General features: G+C 49.6%; 1 protein-coding gene across 4 annotated transcripts in view; it reads left to right on the top strand.

Annotated features, from left to right (window-relative positions):
* Positions 1 to 26,525, top strand: part of DIS3L2 (DIS3 like 3'-5' exoribonuclease 2) — a 279,723-nt gene that overhangs the window by 202,833 nt on the left and 50,365 nt on the right. For all 4 annotated transcript variants that reach the window (XM_037063524.1, XM_037063522.1, XM_037063521.1 and 1 more), the window contains exon 13: positions 10,733 to 10,966. In XM_037063524.1, the coding sequence (XP_036919419.1) occupies positions 10,733 to 10,966 (234 nt within the window). The remainder of the gene's footprint in view (positions 1 to 10,732; positions 10,967 to 26,525) is intronic.

The raw sequence follows: 26,525 nt of genomic DNA, 5'->3' as shown, positions 1-26,525 counted from the left end.
GAGGCAAAACTCTCTGATTATGAAAGACTGATTTCTATGCTAAAATTCTGTACCCATCTGAACTATCAATAAAACATGAGACTATAAAAGGACATTTTCAGAGATGCAAGATCTCAATAAAATGTACCTTTCGTACCCCTTTCTCAAGAAGTTGCCAGAGATGTGCTTCACCAAAATTAAGGAGTAAATGAGGAAGGAGGAAGACATGGGCTTCAGGAAACAAACCCGCACAGGGATGAAGTGAAAAAATCAGCTGAGCCACAAGTCAGCAAACATGTCTCGTCAAGGATCAAATAGTAAATATTTTTAGCTTTACGTTTATTTGGTCCCTGTCACAGTGACTCCATTCTGCTGTTGTAGCAGTAGAGAGGACAACAGCCGGATGAAAGAGCGTGGCTCTGTCCCAGTAAAATTAACAAACAGGTGGCAGGCTGGATTTGGCCCACAGGCCAAAATTTGCGGACACCTGACCTAGTGATGGTGAGGAAAGTTGCTGTGTGCCACCTCTACACAGCGTAGAGGACAGCTGATGCAGATTGGAGCCGGTCAGAGGGCTCCAGGAGAGAGGTCTGTGGGAAAATGAAATCGTTAAAACATCCGCACGCCTGAGTCTCTTGGAAGACGATTTAGACCTGCAGTCAGTCATCAGGCTTTTTGGTCTCCGGACCTGCTGCACTGAAAAAATGATCGAGACCCTCAGAGAACTTTATGTGGATTACCACTGCTTACCCTATTGGAAATCAGAACTGATTAGATTGTAAACATTTACTTAATTTTCCTTAGATTTTATTTATTTATTTTTAGAGGAGGGAAGGAGGGAGAAAGAGAGGGAGGGAAGTAATCAGTGTGTGGTTGCCTCTCACGTGCTCCCCACTGGGGACCTGGCCCACAACCTAGGCATGTACCCTGACTGGGAATCGAACCTGCGACCCTTTATCTCACAGGCCAGCACTTAATCCACTGAGCCACACCAGCCAGGGCCATTTACTTATTTTAACTAAAATAATAAGCTCAATTCATTATATGTTAAGATAAATAACATTTTGTGAAAAGCAGTTATGTTCTAAAGCAAAATTAGAAGAAAAGCTGCTTTGCAGTGTTGTAAATCTCACATCCATCTTAGAGAAGACATTACACTGGGTTCTCACACGTGCTTCTCCATTCAGCCTGCAGGGTGAGCGCTTCTGGTGGAAGTAGGTGAAGGGCATCTGGCTTCAGGCAGACAGGTAGTTGGAAAGGGAGGGGTGTTTTAATACCTTTTTTCAAGTGATTGTGGACATTCATTTATCTTTGTACTACACTGGAGTTTGACAGTAGTTTCTTAAAACTTGATTCCAGTCCAGAACCTGAAACCATATCTATGCCTCAAATTCCTATGTTGAAGCCCTAATCCTTCATGTGACTGTATTTGGAGGCAGGGCTTTTGAGTAGATAATCAAAGTTAATTAGGTCGTGAGGGTGGAGCCCTGGTCTGATCAGATTAGTATCCTTATAAGAAGAAACCAGAGAGCTTACTTGCTCCCTGCCATTGGGAGAAGGTGACCGCCCAGCTACAGGCCAGGAAGAGATATCTCATGAGAACCCAAATCCGCAGCCCCCTTGACTTTGGACTTCTGGCCTCCAGAAATGAGAGAAATAAATGTCTGTGTTTGAACCACCCAGCCCGTGGTATGTTATGGCAGCACTAGCAGACTAATATAATATCAACTGAATTTTTTTACTGGGTTACATTAAAATCTATTGGTCTATTTTACACTCTGAATGGATCTTTCACTCGTGCATGATTTTTATTATGTATTTATAAATTTAGATTGTTTAAAAACATTGGCTTGTTATGCTGATTTTTTAAATGTGTCCACATTTCATTATATGATATCAAAAAAACACATTTGTAGGTGGGGAGCACTGGGGAGGTGGGCTGGGATGGGAGTAAAAGAAAACTGTACTTGAGCAACAATTAAATAAACATTTAAAAACCACATTTGTTAATATCACTACCAATCTTAGACAAGTCTTTAAGCATTAGGAAATGTGTGTGTTGTGTGTCAGATACAAGGTTTCCAAAATCCTAACTTTTGTGAAAGTTCACATTTTATCATTGGCCATAAGTAGTGTCAGTTGTTTTCGTTGAAGTACCAAATAACCATGGTCTGTGTGTCGGTCGTTCCCTCGGGTAAAAATGGTAGCCCGTAAAAAAGAGCAGTCAATTCAGCATGCAACTCAGTTAGTTACATAAATGCTTTTCCTCCAGATAGTCATCATACTTGGGCATTCAGCGTAAGTGATAAAACAAGTTCTAGAGGGTTGAGACATAGTAAAGTTAATAACTTTTACTGCTTCATCAAAAGCATTCTTAAGTGACCTAGCTTGCTCTCCCCGAGAGTACGAGGTGGCGGTAAGCGTCCTGACCCCGGCACCCTTCGTGGCCAGGGGCTGATTCATGCTGAAGCAGCCGCAGCTTTTCCCACCGCTGCTCTTGTGCCATCAGTGTAAATGCCAGCACACGGAATGGGGCAGATAATGCCTTGGTACTGCCTCGAGAGTAGTTATTACCTCACAGGTACCCGAAAGAGTCTTAGGGGCCCCCAGGAGCCCACAGACCATACTTCGAGAATCACTGTTTAAGACAGTTGGTGAAGAGTCTGGGGTCCAGAAAAACCAAGCAAATTAAAACAAGACAGGTATTAATTCAGTGAAAACAAAAGTTGGGTAGGAAAGAAAATAACACTTAGTATGTATGTAGCCATAATAGTGAACTCTAATAGTTTATGATGTAATTTTATTGGGAGGATGAGAGCCTGGAACAGTTCCGTGGGTTTGATTAGGGGAAGAGTGTGTGTGGAAAGAAAAATAAATTCTCATCTTCTATAGTGAAAAGTTTGTGAAAACTGCCTAAAACTGAAAAATCAAGAAGTAGAAATCAAGCAGGCTCTGTGTAAATATGAAAGTAACACCAAAACAGCCTGGTGTGCTCGGGGAGGTGCGCGCGGCCGCCCTGTGGGGAGGGCAGGGGCCTGCTGTTCTCCGCAGCGCATCTTTCGGGCTGCTGGGCTGTGTGACCCGTGGGATACTCCAGTCTTTTAACTTCTGTTTTGTACGTTTCAGACGTACAATAACCCCACGACCCCTGTCTCTTACCCAGATTCAACTACTACCCACATTTTTTCTTTGCTAAAGTACTTTAAAACAAATCACGGATATCATGTCATTACACTCATACATATGTGACTAAAAAATCTGGACACTTTCTTACGTAACCACAGTGCCATCAGCACACCTGCCAGCAGTGCCAATCCTGTGGTGTCGTGTCCAAATCCAGTCCATAGTTACATTTCCTGGGTCCTTTCCAGTTGGTTTGTCTGAATTGGAATCAAAACAGGTGACACACAGTACATTTGTTTTTTATATGTGTGATAATAGGTTCCTTTGTGAGCATCAGGCAGCAAACCCGACCCGAAACACAACGATGGAATTGTGGAGACAGTGTGCCAGCAATCATATTTTGTTGGGGGTGGGGACATGCGCAGGGAAAAAAATGAATGGAAAAAGACCAGAAGGAAATAAAAGAGAATGCCAGTAGTGGTTGTGTTTGGGTAGTAAGACGATGAGTAATTTTTTCTACTTTTTTGTGTTTTCTAATGTTTTTTAAAAACGTGTATTACTTTTATATTTTTATAAATGCTTATTTTTGCAAAAATTTAAATAGGAAATAAAAGCCCATAGAAGAAAACTAACTTGAGTCAACAGAAAGAACGTTGAATCTGAATTATGCCTGCCAGGGTCAGACCCAAGGAATAAAAAGCTGCCTGATCTAATGAGCTTCTAAAATATGAGGGTCATAAAAGAAGCACTAGAAAGAGGCACTCGGAAAACCCACTGGTCTTGAGGGTTTCTGTTGGAGGCAGCGTCCAGTAACCAAGCCTCTGGCACGAGGCGCTGCAGAGCAGGTGGGAAGTAGGCACAGGGTCCAGGAAGGGATGCTGGGCCCCTCGAACCAGGCCAGGTAGGAAGTGCAGGGATTCGGGCTGGAGACAGTTGTGGAGCCACAACCACACTTCTCGTCCTGTGGTCATCAGGCACCTACCAGCCCAGAGAGCACATGGGGTGGGCCTGGGTGGTTAGTGGGGGCGTGTAGTGACAAATGACATCTTCTGTGGTCAGAATGCAGAAACTGGGCCTGGGGGTTAGATGGGAGGGTCGGGGAGCCAGAGCAGGCCAGTGAGGAACCTGAATGAGTGAGACCTGAGGCTGGGTCTGTACGGAGTCTACTTGGGACTAGAGTCTCTTCTCGTTTCCTAGAGCACTTTGCTTTGGGAAAATGGGCTTTTATTGCATAACCGAACCGAGCTCTCCACTGCGTAGCAGCTGCCCACCCAGCTTCCGTGACCTGACTTCAGTCACAGTCACACTTTCTGAACTGCCACCTTAGAACATCCTTCAAGTCTCTGCCTCGTCCCTGGAGCTCTAGGAAAACCTTTCCCATCCCTGCCTAACACCTGCCATTTTGAACATTGGACATTGTAGGGAGTGCCGGTACATACTAGTTCAGGCTGTCTGCCTTCAGCTGCACCTTCAGTGTGCTGCTTGGGGGTCCTTTTGTTTATTGCCAATGTAGGTGCTTCAAACTTTATTCTTGGCTCTGGACTTCTACTCCTCTTTCCTTCAAAATCTACCATTCCCCCGGGGAGGCTTTCAGTTCTGGGAGACCAGGGAAGCCAGCCAGCTTGACCTGCTGGAGTCCCCACTTCAGGGGTTCAGAACTCCCCTCTGCCTTCCTCATCTTTCACCTCTTCACCCAGTGCAACACCTCCTGGTCCAGCCCGTTGTGCACCTGTCTTCTCCAGGTCTGTCTGCGGCAGCAGCACCTTCCTAGCCTCTCATCCTCCAGGCTGCTTCCCCTCTGCCACATCCCCGCGGCTCCGAGTGCTCATGGCTCTGCCTTTGCAGAGTGTCCCTGCCTTTGCAGGGTGTCCTTGCCTTTGTGGGGTGTCAGTCCTCTCTCGTCTTGCCACAGTCACTGTCCTACTCAAATCCTTGCTGTCCTCCCCTGGGGCGGCTGAGAGAAGCTGTTCGTGGCCGCTCCACTCTTTCCCTGTGGTGGTAGATACCTTTCTAGAAGCTGAACCTGGTCTGACTACATTGTGGCTGAGCATCCTTTACAGCTTGACAGTGGGCCATGGTTATCCACAAAAGTCCAGTCCCCAGAGCAGGGCACGCAGAGACCTCCACCAACTCCTCCCCCACGATGTGACTGCTGCCTATTCTCCAGTCCCGTCAACCCCTACCCTTGCCACCAAAGGGTTTGTTTGGTCTAATATGGAATTGTCACACTTGTAAGACTTTGCATATGCTCTACCCTCTGTCTTCTTAGGCTGTCTTTGCTGCATCTCTACAAGTAGGAATCCTACTTACTCTTTGAGATCCAGCTAGTGTGCCACTTTTGCGAAACTGTTATTAGTCCTTCCTCCATTCATTTAGTGAATAGTCATTGAATGTTTGCTCTGTTCAATACAAGGCATTGAAGATATGGGCATTAAATATGCGTCAAAGTAGAAACAGTACGTAGTTATCTCCTGATGGTGGATTTATAGGAGATTCGTTTGCTTCTTCTTTTCCCACCTGTATTTAAGATTTCTATAAGGAATGCATATTACCATTGTAGTAAGAGAAAAATAAGAATTATTTTGAGACATTTTTCCTTTTTTTTTTAAATAAGCAAATGAGACACATTGGAGTTTTTCGTAGGCTGCATGGGAAGGTGAATAGAAAAGGAGATATTGAAGATGAGGAAAGAGTAACAAATTTTTGGAGCCCAGCCCTGGCCACCCCAAACTGGTTTTATTCCAGTCAGGAAAATGTTTCTCTCTAATACAGTTTTTTGAAATAAGTGTTTTATTTACAGAAACCCAGAGCTGCTGTAGAAGTAATTTTGCATCTACTTACGTAAAATTACAAATTCACCCCATGAGCAGTTTTTTTAATCAAGAGGTTTTTTTAATGAAGTACTGACATTTTTTAAGAACATACATTTTAAAATATATTTAAATAAAAGTAAACTTGGTATCTGCAATATATAGGAAGTTGGTATATGAGGTATACTTTATTTTCTTTACTTGACCATTTATCTCCATTATTTGACCTTTAGCTAAAATACAATAAAAGTACCATTAGATTCTGAGACGAGTGTGGCCCTCCCAGATGTGCAAAGGGACTGTGAAAGGTGGCTCGGGCAGGGGACAAGGCCGCATGCTGCGTCATTCCCTGTAGGTCCTGGGGCCACGATCACTCTCTCCTTTCTGACCAGGCGTCCCCAGCCGTCCCCAGCCGTCCCCAGCCGTCCCCAGCCCTGTGCCTTCAGCAGGCTTCGGCACTGCGTGTCGTCTGACAGACATTCTAAGCAGTGGTGCCCAGAGTATGTGCGGGGAGCCTGCTGCCTGCAGAAAGCGAGGGGCCCGGACCCCGTGACACAGCGAAGGGAAGAGGAAGGACATGATCTGCCTGAAGGGTTTTGTTTATGAAATGCCTCGTGGCTTTTTTACTTTTTCCATGAGAAACTCTTTGTCCTTTTGTCTTCTGCCACTGGCCCTGGTTATGGATGGTGTTGATGGGAATACAGTTTCCAAATTGGAAATTAATGAGGTGTTCCTTCCAGAAAGGCCTTCCTCCCCTGCTATGAGGCCTGCCGTGCCCAGGAACCCCACTCCCGGCCTTTCTTTCCCTGCTGCCCTGCTCTGTGGGGCTGCGGGGGGCATCCTTCTCTGTGCCCTCCCCACAGGGTGGTTTCAGGCTAGTTTTCCTGGCCGAAGAATTCTTTTCGGTCCGTGTGTCAGAGTGATTTCTAGAATCACCAGGCTGTGTTGAGAGAAAGCAGTATGGGTTCTGCTGCTGAGGCCACTGTCCCAGGGCTGGGAAGTCCTTGATGGCTCTTCAGAACTTTCACATCAGCCTTTGCATGTTCACAAAGCAGGTTTTCTGGGATGCAGGCCATATAGGAAACTCCTCGCCAGCCCCGCCGTCTCAGGGCCGGTGGTGTCCACGTGTGCTGGCGAGATGGGGGTTGGCACGTGAGGAGACAACTGAAGGAGCAGAGGTGCCTGCCGGGAGAGGGGCTCACACTGAGCTGGCGCAGGCTCCGTAAGGAGTGCAGACTTCCAAGGTTGCCAGGCTGCATATAGTAAAGTTCAGGAACTGGTCAGGATGAAAAGTGCCTCTGGTCCGGGCTCAGCACTGCAGCCCGTGGGCACAGAGTGGGCAACCGAGCTCTGCCCAGAGCCGGGACCCATGGGCGGGGCGGGGGCGGGGGCTCGGGGCCTCAGAGCTCACCGCAAAATACTGTGCGTAGGTATTTCAGGGGAAGAGGCTTGGAGATCTCATTAGATTTTTTCAATTTTATTTTTCAATTGCAGTTTACTTTCAGTATTATCTTGTATTGGTTTCAGGTGTACAGCACAGTGATTAGACATTCATATACCTTACAAAGTGTTGCCCCCAATATTTCCAATGCCCACCTGACATCATGCATAGTTATTAAAATACTATTGGCCGTATTCCTGATGCTGCACTTTACATCCCCATGACTGTTTTCTGACTACTGGTTCATACTTCTTAACCCCTTCACCTCTTTCCCGCAGTCCCAGAACCCGCCTCCCCTCTGGCAACCATCAGTCTGTCCTCTGTGTCTGTGGCTCTCATTAGATTTGTAAAGTAATTCTTAACCCAGCAGCTTACACGAAGAGAGACACCCAGTCGTGGTTCTCTCTGGCCTGAGTGTGGTGGTTGCCTGTGTCCCCTAGGGCAAAGGGACACAGACCCCAGAAGATCAGACATCCTGTGACCTGGACGCCTGAGAGAATCCACCAGAGAACTTGTGCAGTGCGTGGGAGAGAGGGTAGAACAGGACGGAGAGCTTTCCTAGGCACATGTTAACACAAGATGTGGACGTGCACAGGAAGAGGAGGGCTGGCTTGGTTTGGAATGAAAGGGGGGAAGGAAACAGGCCAGATCTCCAGAACGAATAGGTCCCTGCCTGTCATTTTAGAGGAGGTGGGAGCAACCAGTCAACAGGGCGTTTTCGGGAAATGTGGATGTGACAGCAGGGCATGAAGCTCTCCTGGAGGCCTTTGCCTGCTGCTTTCCCCTGGATGTCGGGTGGGGCCTGGAGCCGGCTCTGCCACGTCTGCTGCTGTCGGCACACGCACACGCCTCCTGCGAGCCAATCATGGCCCGCCTGCCACAGCAGAGACCTGAGCACGCTGTTCAAGTTGCGTGTATTTTTGGAGAGGAGCAGTTCTTGGCATAATACAGAAAGTGTAGTTTGAGGATTTTTATTCTAAGAAAAATTAAGGTGTGGTCTTACAGATCCAAGACTATTATAATGAGGCTCTTTGCACTGAATCAAAGAAAAGAGCAAGTGGTTGCTACCTCTCTCCCTGGGATGCTGGCTGCCATTTTAAGAGTGTTGGTGCTTCTTCTGAGGGAAGGTGACGGTGTCGGAGGCATGGACAGCCTCTTGGCATGGGCTCTCCCCCACTCCAGTGGGCACACCTGTGGGCCCTCCAGATACCCTTTAGGGAAGCATTGTCTTGGAGGCTGCGAGCAGAACAGTTTGTCTGGTGGAAGGGAGGGAGGGCAAGGGGTGTGTGGCAGCCCAGGCTGAAAGGTTCCTCGCACTGGTTGCCCTCCCTTTGCCCAAGCCCTCCCCGCCACTCAAGCACCTGGGTTTGCCTTGCTCATGCATCACACTGCCCATGGCCTTGATGGCAGAGCTTTTCCCTTTCCCCCTGCCCTTGGATCCCACTCAGCCCGCTTATTCTTTGCCTTGCACTTGACTGTAGGTTGGGACTGTCTGGTCTGAGTGCTCTCAGTGCCCCTCGTCTCCCACTCCAGATCGCCTTTCTTGCCTCCCCTCCAGGCCCAGCTCCTCTCTCATGGCGGGTCACCTCCTGGGGTCCTTTGGCCCAGAATCCGTTCATTCTGCGTCATCGGTCTGCCTTTTGTACAGGCTTATTCCCTCACCCTCCAAACGACGACATCCCTGCCCTTCCATCTTTGTGGAATCTGTCATACCCACATTGCCTCCATGGCTCCCATCCCCCATCCTTAACCCCAGATTTCTCACACTTTTTCGAATGTGATGCACACAGAAGATGCTGCTCTCTGAGTGGCACATGTGTGTGTATGTGAGAGAGAGAGAGAGAGGGCCTGGCTGATGGAAGGCAGAGCTCTGGCTGCCCTGTGACAGCATCTCTGTGACCCATCCGTAGCACATGCTGACGTCCTCCCCTCCTGTGCCACATGTCCCCCTAAAATAGCTTTCCTACAGATTACCAATAAACAAATGCTAAGGACAAGGACTTTTCCTTTGTTTTCATCTTCCTCGATGTCCAGGTGGCATTCCGCGTCCTCTCGGGGTTCAGAGCTCGGACCCCGGGGCTGGACTGCCAGGGTCAGTCACTGGCTCTGCCATTCGTTTTCTGGCCGGTGACATAATGTGTCTGGCCTTAGTTTCCTCGTTTGCAGAGTGAGGGTAGTAAAATACCCACCTCGTGTGTCACTGTGTGGTCACTCAGCTGCCACTGGGAAGGGTGTGCCGCGCCTGCCTCGTCGGGAGTGCCGCGGGCTGTCAGTGCTCCCGCGCTGCTTCCCTGCAGCCCTTTCTCCTGCTTCTCCCAACGTCGGGCACTCCTGCTCTTCCTCCTGTCTCTTTGAGTCCTCTTGTTCTTCGTTGGTTTTCATCCCCCAGCTTTTCTCGTTGTTCCCTAATATGGAGGCATTGGTAGGCAATTTAGCCCCAACTCTCTTATTTGCCTTCTCTTTCTTTCAGTCCAAGATTCCAGAGACCATCTCCCCTCCTCCAGACCAGTCACCGCCCCAGGGCTCCATGGCCCCACCCAGGTCCTCCCTGCCCCTCAGGCCCAGGAGTCCCCGAGATAGTTTACTGTTTATTTTACTTTTGTTTTAAAAGTAGTAAGTGCTCCTTATAGAAAGTACGGATTGAAAGGATAAGGTGGAAATCAGTGGTGATGCCCCCCCTCAGCGAGCACTGCTCCTCAGCTGGTTCGCATCTGCTTCAAGCCCAGTGGGTTGGAAGCTGGGCCGAGCTACCCCAGGGCGTGCCGGCAATGTCTGGAGATGGTCTGGGTTGTCAGCTCAGGAGGCTGGGGAGAGGGTCCACTGGCACCTAATGGGCAGAGTTCAAGGGCACTGCTAAGCATCTCTCAATGCACAGGACAGCCCCCCAGCAATGAATCAGCCCAGTAGTGCTGAGGCTGAGAAACCCTGTTCTGGGCCTTTGTGTCCACATAAATACCTCCCAGAGAACAAGCTGGAATTGGCTTTCTCCTTCTGCCTCTATTCTGGTCTCAGTTTCTGTCAGTGGCCCCACCTCCTCCCTCACCCACTTAGCCCACGGAATCCCCACCTGTCATGTCTTTGTCATCTGCCCCTTCCTCCCTCTTCCAGCTTTGGCATTGATGACCTCTCACCCAGGCTAATGACCAAGCCTCCACAGGCCCTTTCCGTCAAGTCTCTTGCTCGGAGACCTTCCGTAGACCTCCATGCCTGTTAAGTCCATGTCTGATAGAGTCTGAGCTCCCTGCTGGCGGCAGCTTCCCCATCAGATCAGTCTTGGTGCCCAGCCAGAAGTTAACACTGTTCTGAGCAGGGAGTCAGTGCAGGGTGTGTGGATGAAGGGTTACGTGTAAGAAGAACCTCACCATCTGTCCCTCCGCAGATCCTCAGCGAATGGTTTGGCCGGACCATCATCCGCTCCTGCACCAAACTGAGCTACGAGCATGCACAGAGCATGATTGAAAGCCCAGCTCATAGAATCCCGGAGGAGGAGCTGCCCGCCATCTCCCCGGAGCACACCAGTGAGGAGGTGCACCAGGCGGTCTTGAGTCTCCACAGAATTGCAAAGGAGTTACGCAAGCAGCGGTTTTTGGATGGCGCGCTGCGTCTGGATCAGGTCAGTCACTTCCCTTTCTCAGTGCAGCCAACAGGCCAAACTGTGCCTGAAGCCAGCATGCTTGAGACAGAGCACGGCGTTCTCAGGCCCTTCCCTCCATCTCCCTTTCCTCCATCTCTCTTCCCCAGCCACTGCACTGAAACAGGCAGGAGGGAAGGAGGCTCCACAGGCACAGGAGGCCTGATACTGTGAGCCCAGGCAGAAGGGTGGGGTCTGCCTTGGTGGCTCTGAGACCCAAAACCCTGCCTGGCCTAACCCAGTAAGACTATGTCCAGCGTTTGGTCCTAGCCTCCGTTTCTACGGTTTCTACCTCGCATCTGAGGAAGGAGTTGACTGGTATCTAATTGTGGCGCTTAAAGCAAAAAAGTATCTTTTTATTCCTTGTCTTCCCAGAAGAGTTATATGTTTGCAAATCCCAGATTACTAGCTCAAGATGCAAGGAACTGGGGAGACTGTGGAAGGAACGGTGGCTGTGGAAGGAAGCGATGGCCTGCAATGGCACTGAGCGCTCTTGAGCATCCCAGCCATACCCTCTGGGACATAAGCAGCTGGCCTGCAGACCTGGCTGAGTTGCCACATCCGCCAGTCAATGACTGTTACGATCCAGGAGTTCCGCCCTCGTTACTTGTAACAGAGTAGAGCCTGTGTTCCGTATAGTTCGATTTTTCTTCTCACTTATATCTCTTATGCAAATCCCTGGGCACTCACCCTCCCTCCCTGGTCGCCATCTGGCGTGAGGACTCTGGGTGCTGGACGGGAGGAGCGGGGCCTCGGGATTGGCTGGCGGGGCTGTTCCGCAGACCAGTGGCAGCATGCAGCCACACCAAGAATTCTCTCTCTGAGCCCTTCAGCCTGGAGAGGTCTCAGAGGCCTTGTTTTGAAAACTTCTAACTGGAGATTTCATTTCATTCTGCCTTGGGTGATAAACGTGCACAAACGCTTCTCAGCAAGCACTGCAAATAGCTGCTGCCGTGGGCCTGGGAGTCAGTTCGCAGCACTCAGGTGAAGGCTCATCTGTTCTGCCAGGGCTCTGGAGAGTCGGGGTGTCCTCCAGAGTCCTCCTGCTGCCCCTTCCCTGGCCTGGGTCATTCTCTGCATGAGAATGCCAGTGTGGGGACAGCAGGCAGAGTGGCTCCTGACAGCAAGTCTGGTAGGAGAGGGACCAAAGCCATGCAAGGCAACAGAGCCTTTCCTTCCTTCAGTGAGATCATTCAGGGGGTGTAAACACTTTCAAATCCTCACTCAGCAGTAGCTGCCTGGTGGTCAAATCCAAGGATGTTTCTCAGCTGTTTCTTCCAGGCTTCAGTCCTACATTTGCCCCTTGGAAGCTCCCCACTTCCTGGTGCTCTGCTTCCCTTCATTCATTTCCAGCAAGGTCCTGCTGGTCCCTTTGCAGGAAGCTCTTTCTCTGCTCACCCTTTGAGAGTTGGCATTCCTTGGGGTCTAGCTCACCCCCTTTTATCCTCTACCCGTACTCCCTCCCTGAATGGAGTCCTTCACCTCTTGTGATTGTAACCACTAACTGGATGCTGATGATGCCAGACTCTCCGCCCTGCCCTCCCTCCCCAGGCTCCGACGAGCCTCTGCACCTGCCTCCCTAAACGCGTTGCCTAGACACCCGTGGTCCTCTCAGCCAGGGCCCCCATTCCTTCTGCAGGACACAGCGCCCAGTGCCCTGGCGTGCTGCACATGCCCTGGTGTGGTTCCGAGAAATATCAGGTGAACTGGTCAAGTGAGAGGACGCAGAAGAAAGTTGCTGTTTCCGTGAAAACAAAATGCTTTGGAAAGACTTGATGAAGATGAATCTTCAAATACTCTGCTGTTTGGGTGTGACCAATAAAAGGGTAGGGCAAAATTATAAAATTCACGAAGAGTTCTATACTCAGATTGCCTTATAAACGTCTAACTTTCTTCTAAAGAAACAAAAACTATAAATTATATACAATGAATTACAAGTGCAGGGGTTTTTTTTCAGAAAAAAAAGGTATGTAGAAACCCAATCAGCATACACTTGAAAAGATTTACATTTCAGAAAATAGTTAAAGTGCATTCCTGTAAGTTAAAACAAAAGTTTAGTTACACATGTATCTCTTCTGTGTGGTTCCCCTCTTTGGGCAGCTCCTGGGATAACTAACCAACCACCTCTTCCAGCACATCGAATGAAAGGCCTTCTGTTATGGCATTTTTGAGACCTCCCCTCATCAGATTGTTACTCAGCTTGATTGAATTAGACATGTGAAATACTCTAAAAACTATAAAAGACCATTAGTGATCTCAACTCACATCGAGAGGGCTGGAACTCAATGGGAGAATGATCACAGGTTGACACTGATCTGCTGGCATGTCTTAGAACAGGGGTGTCAAACTCACCTTCACTGGGGGCCACATCAGCCTCGCAGTTGCCTTCAAAGGGCCGAAGTAATTTTAGGACTGTATGAATATAATTGCTCCTTGACTGTGAAGGAGTCGGTATGACATTCAGCCCTTTGAAGGCAACCATGAGGCTGATGTGCCCCTGCTGAAAATGAGTTTGACACCCCTGCCTTAGAAGCAGAATTGTATTGCTGAAAATGGCAATAGCTTTCGGTATCCGCATCTTACTAGCCTTCTCACTTTATAAATCAGAAAGCCGAAGCCCCCAAAGGGTAAATAAATCGCTTACATGCAAGTCCAGATAGCTAACTCTTTGTTTATTATCCATCCATTTACACCATGCTGACTTAAGAGAAAACGTTTCCTTTAAAGTGAGAAAAACAAGCCCTTAAAAGTCCTAATTAGGTTCCAGTTAATGAAGGTTTGATAATAAGGGCTTTGCATCCTCAGGGTTGATTCCTTGGTGCCCTAGAGGGGTGTGGAGCTCCGCTGTGGCGGGAGGCGCGCATGGGTCTCCTGCAGCGGGGGGCGCTGGGGCGGCCTTCACAGGCCAGCTCAGTGGCCTGTTCAGCAGCCTGCACATCTGTTCTCGAGTGCTGACTGCCTGCACGTGCCCTCACTGAGACCCATTATTCCTCTGGGCTTTGGGCATAGCCTGCTGTTGAGTTGCTCTCTGGTGCTGTGTTTGCCTCAGTTCATTCTGTCCACATTTTGGGTGGCAGTCCCCAAAAATGTGTACCTTTTTCTACCCTAGCCTCAATTAGAAAGGTGCTGTGAGTGGCCTCCATAAGGGGGACACCATGCATGTCACCCAGCGTGCCCTCGAATGTCGAACAAATCTGCTAACCCAGAAGTGTCGCCTTTCCCAGAAGTCAGCGTGACCACAATGACCTTCGGAATGAGTAAGGTGGAGGACCCCAGCATGGCACGTTTGCTGGGCCAAGGACCCAGTGGTTTGGAGGTCACCGTACTTTCAGAAATGCAGAGTAACCTGACCCCCACCCCACACCTGCCCTGGGTGACTACCGTGAACACCTTAGAGCAGAGCTGCCCGGCGTCTGCAGTAGTGCACCTCGGCCCTCAGGGCCACCTGCGCTGGCTTCAGTCCCTGGGATCACCTGCTGGCAGTCCTGTCTGCTCACCCAAGGGTGCCATCCAGTATCAGCCACTTCTGTAGGTGCTTCGGTGTCAGGCTGGGAAGCACCGCCTTCGCTGTCACATTATCTGCTCCGAGTGTCTCTTGTACCTGGATCTTGAACCCACCCCGAAGAGACTCTAGCTCAGTGAAGTGCTGCTCCTTTGTTCACTGCTCAAAATCCAGATGCAGGTGCCAGTGCCTTCTTTGTGCTTTTTGGTTCTCAGAGTTGAGGAATGTCCCTTCCAAGTGGTTTCTTCCCATCTCATATTTGCTGCCGAGTTAACTCTAGAATTTAACAGGTGCAATTTGTTATAGCCTATGTCACTGCTGTTTCGTGAAGGGACTCTTTGTGTTTGTAGTCAAACTAACCACGATGGTTTATGATCATATGCAAATCTGAGGGGGGCAGGGGAGCTGCAGGAAGCCTCAGCCCTGCTCAGTTCTTGCTGGGTACCTCAGCCCCGCCCCGCCTGCCGGCCTTGGCAATGGGCAGAGCTCCCTGGCTCTCCGTCCTCCTTCAGAAAGGACAGAAGGGAAGGGTAGCAGGGTGCCAAATGGGCCCTAAACAAAAACATCTTCGGAACACTGGTTGTTTTCAGGAAAGTTCACCAACACTTCCTGGGGCTTCCTCTCCAGCTGACCTCCCTCAGTCTGGTGACAGCATTTGGAGGCCACTCAGTGCGAGGCTTCTGAAGAGATGATCCTGACAGGGGCCCTCTTCTGGGGTCCCCAGCAGGGGGTCACAGGATGGGACTGGCTCCTAATGTGACTTGCTGAATTTAGAGAAAGTTGTAGAATAGGAAAATTTATTTTCATCTTCTTAGGCAAATTCCTCCAAACAAAAGGGGCCTTTACTAAATTCTCAGCTGAGTATTATATGATTTCTACTTGCCACAATTCCGAAGCTCAAACTTGAGGTCGTTTCTTTGAGAGGACTTGATTTTAAAGATAAACTTGTTAATCAAAATAATTTTTAAGTACCAGGGATCCAAGCTTCTGTGGAATGCTGTTAAGGATAAGCTTGGCCTAGCCAGCTCTTACTTAAGTCAGGGGTCTGCAGACTTTCTCTAAAGGGCCAGATAGTGAACACCTGAGGCCCTCTGGCCCCGGGGTCTGTCTCAGGCACTCAGCGCTGCCGTTGCAGTGTGACAGCAGCCGGAGACAGACTGCTGTGCGTTCGGCTGTGTGCCAGTAAAATGCTAAGGACACTGAAACTTGAAGTTCATATAATTTTCATGTCACGAAATTTATTTTTTACTTATTTAGAAGTGTAAAAACCATTGTTAGCTCACAGACCGTACAAAGGCAGGCGGAAGGCCAGAGTTGGCCCGTGGTCCGCGGTTTGCTGACCCTGCCTCCGTGACACTCGGCTCTGGTGCCCCGTCAGCTCCTCTCTGCTCACCCCCACTGCCCTGGGGAACCAGGCTGGGAAGCGGAGAACAGGTGTGCTAAGCCAGCTCTCAGGAAGGTTTCACGCAGTTAAGCAAATTGTTCCTTTGACTAGTACCATGCTTAGCAGGTCCGATTGGAGGCCAGAAGTAGAGGAACAAATCCGTTTAGCACCAGCTCCCTTGCGCTGTCCACAGGCAGCTTCGATTAGCCCGAAGCAAAGAGAGCAGTGGCTCTAATTTTCCACCTCTGCTGGCAGCCTCTTTGCAGCCAGGTCTCCGCCGACCCAGCCCCTCGCCTGTCCTGCTCCGGGGATGGGGCTCCGCCATCTTGTCGGGCACACTGAAGGTGGGGGCGGCTCCTGACCGAGCAGGCCTGTGTGGAAACTGTGGGGTCCCTCCCCTCCACCCAGTTGCTGTAGGTAGCAGTGTGCTCTGTTGCATCACACATTTACAAATTATAGTTAAGGATGTTTCTCTTCCTTCTCTCCAGTATAGTTCTACTCAAGAAATGAGCATTCCAGCTCTCAGCTGTTTAGTTTTTGTATCGTGTGGTATTTGGTACAGGGTAAGGAGGGTGGGCGCAATCGTTCTGTCTGGCTCCTCTTTGGCTCTTACCTCCTGTGCATACCAGCTTTCAGGCACTGTTTGGGTGGGCCTCGCAGGAGCGATCATAAGGAAACTTAACTGAATGAAGACTGAGGGGAATGAGTTCCCTCTTTGTAGCCTGTGTCCCCACAAGAATTGTGATGTTTCCTTCGAAGGTAGAGACAAACAATACAGGAAGACTTCTACCAGAAATGCAGGACTTCTTCGCTTAGAGTTTTCCATCCTGTTTATAAATAAGTCTGCAGCCAACATGGTGCCCCTTTGAGCCTTGCAGTCCCCAGGCTTCCTAGAATGGCCTCTGGATGGGAGGGGAGCAGCTGGAGCGGAGACACAGAGAACTCAGGCACATTGCCATCTTTCCCGTGAGGGAAACAGAGATGGACCCAGCGACCGCACTTTGGTATCATGTGGGGTCAGGAAAGACAGCCCTTATTTATGCGTCCCACAGCACAAACAAGAGGCAGGGTCAAAAACCTGGCCTAGTTGTATGTAAGTAACACTAATTACAGCCACTTGGGTGAGCTGACCACTCTTTGTGGCTTGTTAACATACGCATAAAAACTAACATGTGTCATTAAGTTTCAGAGGGACTCTGCTGAGCAGCTTGTTATTATAACCTTAACTCTTCACGTACTTGCTCTTCCTTAAGGCATGTCACATAGTCACTTGCTCACAGTTTTCAAAAATTGAAAACCCCAATTAGAAAGGCTGCAGGTGGTATTATTCTGGAAGTTGTTAAAAATCCAGACGCAGACCCAATTGCAACACTCACTGCACAGATATTCCTTAAGTCCCTGTTGTGTTTCAAATGCTGCTCATAGTTCTGTGAAGGAGCCTTAGGCAGTGAAGATGGACTTTCTACCCTAAAGATGCACAGTGAGTTTGGGAAGAACTCTGTGTACTTATTCACAAGAACCTCTACTAAGATCAAACCAAGGGCCCACCTTGTCAGCTGCTGCAGGGCTGGAGGAATAGCAAACCTGGTGGTTCTTGGGTAGATGGGTAAGTGAAAGAAGGCTAGTTTGGGAAGCGGGGGTATGACTGGGAGGAGAGCTGGAAGATGTGGAGCGCCATCCCTGTGGAAATTTCAGGGATGCACAGTTGTCCTCGATGTCCACTGGGGATTGGTTCTAGGATACCCCACGAATACCAAACTCCACAGGTACGCATATCCCTTATATAAAGTGGCGCAGAATGATACACACAGTCAGCCTTTCGTGTCCACAGAGTCCCAGTCCTGGATTGCAAATATAGTTAGTTGAATCTGTGCATGCAAAACACATGGATTCGGAGGGCCAGCGCATTTCTCCTCTGAGTTCTGCATCCACTGAGAAATGGACACACGAATCATACTGGGATGAAATAGTCTGGCTACTACCGATGAAGCTGAGTTAGAGAAGCAGTTTGAGCAGGTTTGGGGTTTTACACAGTGCTTTTGGAACAGTCCCGGAGGAATTAATGTTATCAAAAGACACTCTGATTAGAGAGATTAGAGGGAGGAGAAGGTAGCGAGGGCTGAGAGAGAAGCGTGCTCTCTGGCTGGCACTCTGGGTGCTCCAGGGATGGTCCCAGCATGACCCCTGCTACTGGGTACCCTCCCCTCTGGTGTGGTGGCTGCTGGTGAGGACCGATGGCTGCTGCTTCTGCTTTGGGTCAGAATGGCCAGTACGGGCCTTCAGCACAACCTTGGAGACTGCTTTTGCTACACCTTCAGCAGGAAAACTGGGCTCCTACTGTGCCCCCAGAAGCTTCATTGTTTGCCTTCCGTTTTTTTCTGCCTGCCTATACCCAGGCTCATTTGCTGTAAGTGGGAAAAGCCCTCCTCACATCCTGCCCCACCCACCCTGCCTTCCTTAGCTTCCAGGAAGCTGAAGAGTGAAACTCCGCATCCTCCTGTACAGGGGTCTGCACTGGTCTGCCCATCTACTCCCTCCCACTCAGGACTCCCTCGCTCTCTATTTGCACCTGTCACCCCTCCTGACCTCCCTGTCACATTGCCTCGTCATTTTCCATTTGCTCCCTTGACTGAGTTCCTTAGGGGAAGGACAGTCTTTCCCTCGCTGAATCCCTGGGCCCCATACAGTGCTTGTCTTTGAGCAGGCGTTTCAAGATCTCTGCACGGCTCTTTTTAAAGGGATGCGACGGGTGTGCTCTGGGAGTGGCCGGTAGCCCTAGAAGAGAGGTGTGTTTATGTAAGAGCATTAAGTGCACATTGTGAATCAGAGAGGTTTCCTCCCCCTTTGAATAAAAGGGTGGGTGTCTGAGTACTTGCCAGGGCATCCAGGGTTTGGAACAAGGTGTAATGAGGACTTTCTTGAGGTGGAGCTGCCTGGACAGGTGCGAGGAGCCAGGAAGCTTCAGCAGCCGGGGCGGGGCGGGCGGGGGGGGGGGGGGNGGCGGCACCGGGGGGGGGGGGGGGGGGGGGGGGGGGGGGGGGGGGCTGGCAGTGCTTCTGAAGCATCCTGAGCAGTCTGTGCTCACCACAGGGTCCTCAGACCAAACTGTGTTCCTTGGGGGTCCTGCCAGACGGGGCTCTCTGGGAGGAAGCACAGAGACCCCCAGAGGGCCTCACCTGGAAAGATGGGTAAGGCACCCAGTTCCCACACCTGCCTCTCGAAAAAATTCTCTTTGGGGTGAGCTAATATGAGCTGCTGTCCTCACCTCCATGACAACAAGGAAATGATTTGTATACCCTGGTGGGATCCCTCATCTAATGTTCCCTCTGGGAATTCTGATCAGGACCCGGTTTTGCTTCTCATGGAAATGGTTTCCACAAGGCAGGTTCTGGGTTAGTTGCTGCTGGGCTCTCTGGGAAGAAAACTCATATCACAGTTCACGGTTGGAGTTGAGAGTGTGCCCAGATGACTCAAAGTTAAGTCCCTCGCGTTTCCAGAGGGCAGTGAAGTGAGACAGCTCTCACACTGGCAAGGTGATGTGTAAGGAACTTCTGGGGCTCGGGCAGAGCAGTGGCTGGTGCCCTGTCCCTCTCCAGGACATGAGCCTTCGGGTTAGCAGCTGTCACAGACAGAGCAGAGTTGGCTTCTCCGGGCCTGTCTTTCGGGTAGCTGAACTCAGGGTTGGGAAGCACTTGGACTCTCCCCTTTCTTCTTATTTTTTTTTCAGGGTCAATAATTAAAGTCCCAGAGTTATATGTTTCAAAGAAATAAATGACACCCATTCATTTTACCTTCTGGCAGACGTTCACCAGGATGATTTAAAGAAACTCTTAACTCCAAAATGCCTCATTTCCTGGACCGCCAGTTCCTACCTGCTCCACGTTCTCCAGCATTTCAGGCAGGTTTCAAACTGATCTCAGGAAAACAGACCCGGGATGAGTTTCAGCCTCTGCCTTCTCTGGCCGGGCCTTTGTTCTTCTGGCAGAGCGCACAGGCAGGGTAAAAGGGAGAGCTCTCCTCATCGTATTCACGGGGCACACTGCACAGCCCCCCACTGTCCCCATATCACACCCCACGTCACACCCCATGTCACACCCCACGTCACACCCCACATCACCCGCATGTGAGCCAAGCAGCCACATAAGAGACGTGGAACCCTTTGACGTTATTAAGACCTGCATCGAGGGAAGGGCGCCCTTGCAGCGGATGCTGAGACTTCCGCCGTCACTGCCTCCTGGGGCAGGCCTGGTTGATTTCAGTTTGTGGTTCAGTGAGCTGGGGGCTCTGCTTCTGCTGGGTTTGCTGTCTGTCTGAAACTCGGCTTCCGGCATGCCCCAAAACGTGCTTTCACCTGTCACTCAAGAACCTACAGTCTCCTCCAGTAAGGTTTCCATGAATATTCTGGGGGAAAATGCAGGATTGCTAGGTGTTAATTCTGCCGAACAAGAAAATTTTCCTAAAAAGCTAGTTGCCATCTACTATCTCCATAATTTTATCACTGAAAACATCTTAGCACCAAAAAAAGGAAAAGATACAATTTCACAATATGGGACTGCCTTTTACTTTGTGCTTTATGGAGAACCTTTTTCTCATTTTGTTAATCTCCAACCAGCCTTTGAAAACTACTGACTCCCTCCATCTGGCTTTGGAGGCCCTCTGTGATGTGTTCGTGCTTGGTGTTCCCTGTCCCCCAGCCACCCTAACCCCTCCTCCCCGTACCTCCCTCCCGCATGCTGCCCTGCCTGGAGTGGCCTGGACTGCCACTCGCTGCGCTTAGGCCCACAGACCTTGGACCTCCTGCATCCTGCAGCCTCCACTCGGCTCTCCTGCCTTGGGCGCTGGATGGAGCACTTGGTAGGTTTGCATTTGCTTCATTTTGTAGTTTTGTTTCTTATTCCCCCCCTTCTCCCTCCCACCTGCATTCTTGATCACCAGCTGGCAGAAGGCAGAGCCCTCACTGTCCCTCCTTTTTCATCCATAAATCTATGTGCCGGCATGGAAGAGGCAGACTGAAAGCTGTTCCAGCCTTCCAAGTCACCGAGGTCAGTGGGTGCTGAGGACATTCTGCCCACCTTACAGTCTAGAACTTGAAGGCACAGTCCTACTATTTCTCAAGAAATTCCCACATTTTTAAAGAATGTTAGTATTATAACAAGTTTGTGTTTTAACTTATACCATTCCCATTTTTTAATTAATTAATTTATTTATTTATTTATTTATTTATTTTTAGAGAGAGGGGAGGAAGAAAGAGAGGAGAAACATCAATGTGTGGTTGCCTTTCACGCACCCCCTACTGGGGACCAAGCCTACAACCCAGGCGTGTGCCCTGACTGGGAATCAAACCAGAGACCCCTTGGTTCTCAGGCTGGCACTCAGTCTACCAAGCCACGCCAGCCAGGGCACCACCATCCCCATGTTCAGTGACTCATGGCAGACGTTTTTTTAACTAAGGAGAAGTGAAATCATTCTGTGACTTCAGAATACCCCTTTTGACCTACCTCCCTAGGACCCCGCATAGTTTCTGACTACCTGCCGCCACAAGGTGTACTGTGCTAGGTGCTGGTGACAAAGGGAAAGTTAGCACACGGTCCCAGCTCTCAGTGCTCCAGCCCTCAGGGTAGCATGATGCCTGATGGAGGAAGTGGACATACAGAGAGAGGCCTGGGCATGTTGGGTTTGGGCCGCGTGGAAACAGCTGTTCTGGTGGTTGACGAGACACTGTCTGTGTCCGAAGGAGCCACCTTAAAAAGTTGATTGGGAACAAGGTCATTCTGTTTTGGAAATTTCTGCAAAATACAAATTAGCAGTTTGCTCTATGAAAATGCTAGAAATTCTGAAAATGAGTAAGAAATTATTTAATTGCCCCTGGAATTGTGACCTCCCGTAGTCAAGGAAATCTGCCCTGTGGAGGGACGTGAGTGCAGAGTGGAAGGGCGACGATGGGGAGGGGATCCCAGCAGGTCTCCTGCCTGCTTGTTGGTGGCCATTTCACTAAAGATGATTCATAGGCTACAGGATCTGAAGAACTCTTGAATACGGAGCTGTTTCTGAGCTCTGAGAACCTGGGCTTGGCCATCAGACTGTTTGAAACTGATTTGCTACAATCACTTTCCTTCTGTAAGTAACAAGGAGCTCTCCCCTTCCAGTCCTGCCCCCTATGCCAGCCAAGTACAGGGCTTAGCCCTTTCTGCAAGCTTCCAGCCAGCCAAGCTCACAGTCTTGCCTGCCTCCCTGGCTGGCCTGCCGAACGCAGTTCTGGGCTCAAGCGGAGGGGAGCAGAGTGCTATCTGAGCGTGTCCCCTTCCCCTGCCTGTGGCTGTCCAGCTTCCTGGCCTGGATGCCTGACTCCTCGTGGCCAAGGACTTCTTATTGGTCCTTGTGGAGATCTGTCCTGTGTGCCCAGAGGCCTACCTCTGAACTCCTCTTTGGCACATGCTTCTGCTCCAGACTGTGTCGGGCCCAGGGTCAGTTCCCCTGTTGCCACCAGCATTGAGTCAGTGAATAATTAGAGAGCACGGACTCCCAAGCACAGACCCTGCCCCAGACGGCCGAGGCTCACTCCCTCTCTCACGTAGCTGTGAGTCTTGAACTTTTCTGTGCCTCAGTTTCCTACGATGGTGGGAAAAATGAGGTAACATGTTTTGATGTAACAGTCGATAACACGGGAATATAACAGGGCCTGTGGCATAGGGTCCTTGTTAGGTAATGAGTTGTACCCATCGAACACATAGAACAGTGCCTGACATGTCACCAGCCCCCTGTGGAAGCTGGATGAATGGCCAGGTGCCAAGAAAGGACCCATCTCTGTCCTCACGGAAGAGCCACCTCTAACGGAGAATAACCCAGCCAGGCATGGTACAGGGCTGGTGGCACCAGAAGGAAAAACTTTGCCCCACGTGTGATATTTCAGGTGGTCCGACAGAGGGGAGGATGTGGGATGCAGGTGCGGGGNTACCCATCAAACACATAGAACAGTGCCTGACATGTCACCAGCCCCCTGTGGAAGCTGGATGAATGGCCAGGTGCCAAGAAAGGACCCATCTCTGTCCTCACGGAAGAGCCACCTCTAACGGAGAATAACCTAGCCAGGCATGGTACAGGGCTGGTGGCACCAGAAGGAAAAACTTTGCCCCACGTGTGATATTTCAGGTGGTCTGACAGAGGGGAGGATGTGGGATGCAGGTGCGGGGATGAGGAAAGGAGCGGCCCAGGCTGCCGAGTGTGTGCGGCGAGTGCGGCAGCAAGAGCTCAGACTGGGCATCAGGAGTTGGCACTGATTCATTCACAGGGGACACCACGCAAGATCTGTGAGCAAGAGAGGGAGGGAGGGGGTCTTGTGCATCACTCTCCAGGTGCCTCAAATAGGAGCTGCAAAATACTCCGTTCGCATAATTATACCATGCTTTAAAGAACTCCTCCCCTAATGTTGCTTAGGTCATTTTTAGTTTTTACGATTGTGTGTGGCGTGCTATTCTGGCTGGTGTGGCTCAATGGATTGAGCACTGTCCTGGGAACTGAAGGCTCACCAGTTCACTCCCCAGTCAGGACACATGCCTGGGTTGTGGGCCAGGTCCCCAGTAGGGGGTGTGTGACATGCAACCACACATTGATGTTTCTCTCTCCCTGCCTCTCTCTAAAGTAAATAAATAAAATATTTTTAAAATTTTTTAAAGAACTTAGACATTAGTAAGTAAGCCAAAAATAACCATCAGTCACCCATCACTTAGCAAGAATATTTTCAGAGCTTTTGATGCAACTGGCAGATAACTCTCCGGACAGCTTAGCCTAATTTGGGCTTTCCCCAGCAGGGAACAGTCCTGCATTGTTGCTGCCTCTCACTGAAGTGAGAGTCTGGGGGTTTTATTTAATCTTTGTTAATGTGATAGGTTGGAAATGGTGTTTTATTAGTGTTTTGACTTGCATTTGTTTTTTTATTTGCGGGCTCAATCAACTCTTCAGTCCCCTCCGACGGGCAGATTTTATGCACCATCATGTCCTACCCCCTAAACACTAGACCTCACCAGCTTCATTTTTAGCCAGAATTACTTTTTTCCCTAGTAAGGTATAATTTACACACAGTAAAACTCGCTTTTTTTAGTGTACAGTTCTACAAGCTACACATTCCACAATGAAAACATAGAGCAGTTCTGTCCTACCAGAAAATTCCTGCAGGCCCCTAGTAGTCAGCCCTCTCCTGTAGCCTCAGCCCCTGGCCACCGCTAACCTGTTTTCTCTGCCTGCGTTTCACCTTTTGCAGAGTGATGTACAGATGGAATCGTAGTTGGTAGCCTTTGGAATCCAGCTTCTTCCACGCAGCACCGTGCCCCTGAGGCTCATCCCCATGCGTGCAGTGTGAGGTCGTCCCCTTCGCTGCAGAGTAGTGGTCCATGGGGGAGACATGCGATTCGCTTAACCATTTTCCACCAGAGGCTCCTGGGCTTGTTTCCAGTTTTCGGAGGTTGTGAATAATAACGCTGTGAACATTGGCCTACAGGCTTTTGCGTAACCATGAAATTTTCATTCCACTTGGTTGAATATCTAGAAGGGGAGATTGCTGGCTTGTATGCCAAGTATATATTTAATTTTATGAAAAATTGCCAAAATGTTTCCAGAGTGGCTAGACCACTCACCAGCAGTGTGGGAGAACTCTAGTTTTGTCATATGTTCACCAGCACTTAGTGTTGTCACTTGTGTGTGTGTGTGTGTTTGAACCATGCTAATAGATGTGTAGTGGTATTTCATTGTGGTTTTCATTTGTATTTCCCTAATGACTAAATGACATTGAGGACCTCTTCATGTGCATATTTGCAATCTGTGTATCTTTTCTGATGAAGTGTCTGGTCGTAGCTTTTGCCCATTTTTCAATTGAGTTGTTTGGTTTCTTATTAGTGAGTATTGAGAGTTCTTTTCTTATTCTAGTCATAAATCCTCTATCAGACTTGTGATTTGCAAATATTTTCCTTTAGTCTTTGGCTTCTCTTTTCATTCTCAGTTCTTCATTCTCTCTGGCTTGTCTTTTTATCCTCTTTTGAAGAGCAAATTTTTAAACTTTGATGAAGTCCAATTTATCAAACTTTTTTTTTTTATGGATTGTGCTTTTGGCTAAGAAATCTTAGACTAACCCAAGGTCATAAAGATTTTCTCCTGTTTTCTTCCAGAAGTTTTATGGTTTTAGGATTTACATTTAGGTTCTCCCTTCCTTTTAAAACACTTTTTTCCTAGGCCCAGAAATTTCTTTTGGAAAACAGTTCCGATCACAGAGACAGACCCACCTGAGAAGGTTTAGGATGGATTCGGTCCCAGGAGCCTTGCCAGGCCCAGTGCCCTCCGGGAGCCGCCTGAAAGGGGCTGTCAGTGTCGGAAGCTGCCCGGGGAATGGCTTTTAACCAGACATGAGGCTGCGCTGGCTTAAGACTTGGCATAAAAGTGAAGATTATCACTCTCTGAAGGAGGGTGCTGATGATAAGAGAAAAACCTCTAAACTCTCTAGATTAATCCTTCTGACCACTGCACAAAGTCAGGTTGGGGAGGGGGGCCAAGCATAGGACTTTGCTGATTACATGCAAACACCCATGTCAGTGACTCAGCCAATCATGCTTTAATCTCATAACTGAGAGGCTTTTAAAATTTATAGTCAACAAAGCAGCTTGCTCGTTATGACTGCCACTGAACTCGGGTTTTCCTCAGAACAGCTGGAGCGTGATGTGGTGGGAAGCAAGCCTGAAGGGGGTGAGAGGCCAAGGATTGCTTGCCTGGGAAGGATGGGCAGCTAACGTTTGGTAGAAATCTGTGAAATGACCAACTTCAGCCAAGCTAAGTAGAGGCCTGCCATCTCCCATCCATGGGAAAGTGTGTTGCAGCAAAAATATTCCAAGGACGGCGCTGACAGTCAGCTTTGTGTCGGTCACCGCACAGCAGATAGGCTGCGGCCCTGTCTCCCAACACAAGGCCCTCATTGTGATCCATGCTGGGCTCTGGGGCCAGAAGAGGACTCCGGGTTTAGGAAAGGGGAGCAGTTGACAGCCAGTTGGTGCAGGCAGGGTGGTCCAAGGACGGTGCAGGCAGAGCCAAGCAGGGGTTTGGGATGTGCCAGGATGGGCTGGCTGTTGGTGTGGCTGCATCCTAGGAAGGGGTTGCAGTGTGACGTTGGGGACTGTAATCAGAGGTGTGACCAGGGCCACCCTTGAAGGACCTTGTTTGCTTTGCACTGAAATACGAGTGTTTCGAATTTGACCTGGTACCAGGAAGGATTTTACATAGGAGAGAGATGGGATGGGACTTGCCATTTAGAAAGATCTCTCTGGTAGCTCTGTAGGGAATGAACTGGAAGGGGTCAAGGTGAACATCATGGAAGCCCATTGGGTACCTACCATGGCAATCCAGGTAAGGCCCATTAGGCCCCTAATCTGAAGTTATACAGCTGACAGGAAGGCCCTGTTAGGTACTGAGAGAAGTACTGAAGAGGTAGAATCGGAATCCAAGTAGTGGGGGTGGGGAGGCATCTGGATCCTCCTGGGTTTCGCTGACACCCAGAGAGGAAGAGCAGGCATCAGTTTAGGACCCTCTGGGCTTGAGACGTACTAGGGCCGTTTGGCACCAGAACCACGAGGCAGCGGGCCGTGGAAGTCTGGTGTACCTCTACCGCCCTGCCACCC

This window comes from Sturnira hondurensis, unplaced genomic scaffold (assembly GCF_014824575.4).
Source record: "Sturnira hondurensis isolate 20B ecotype Veracruz unplaced genomic scaffold, ASM1482457v3 Scaffold0014615, whole genome shotgun sequence".
NCBI classification, from domain to species: domain Eukaryota; kingdom Metazoa; phylum Chordata; class Mammalia; order Chiroptera; family Phyllostomidae; genus Sturnira; species Sturnira hondurensis.
This window is presented reverse-complemented; position numbering and strand designations above follow the sequence as displayed.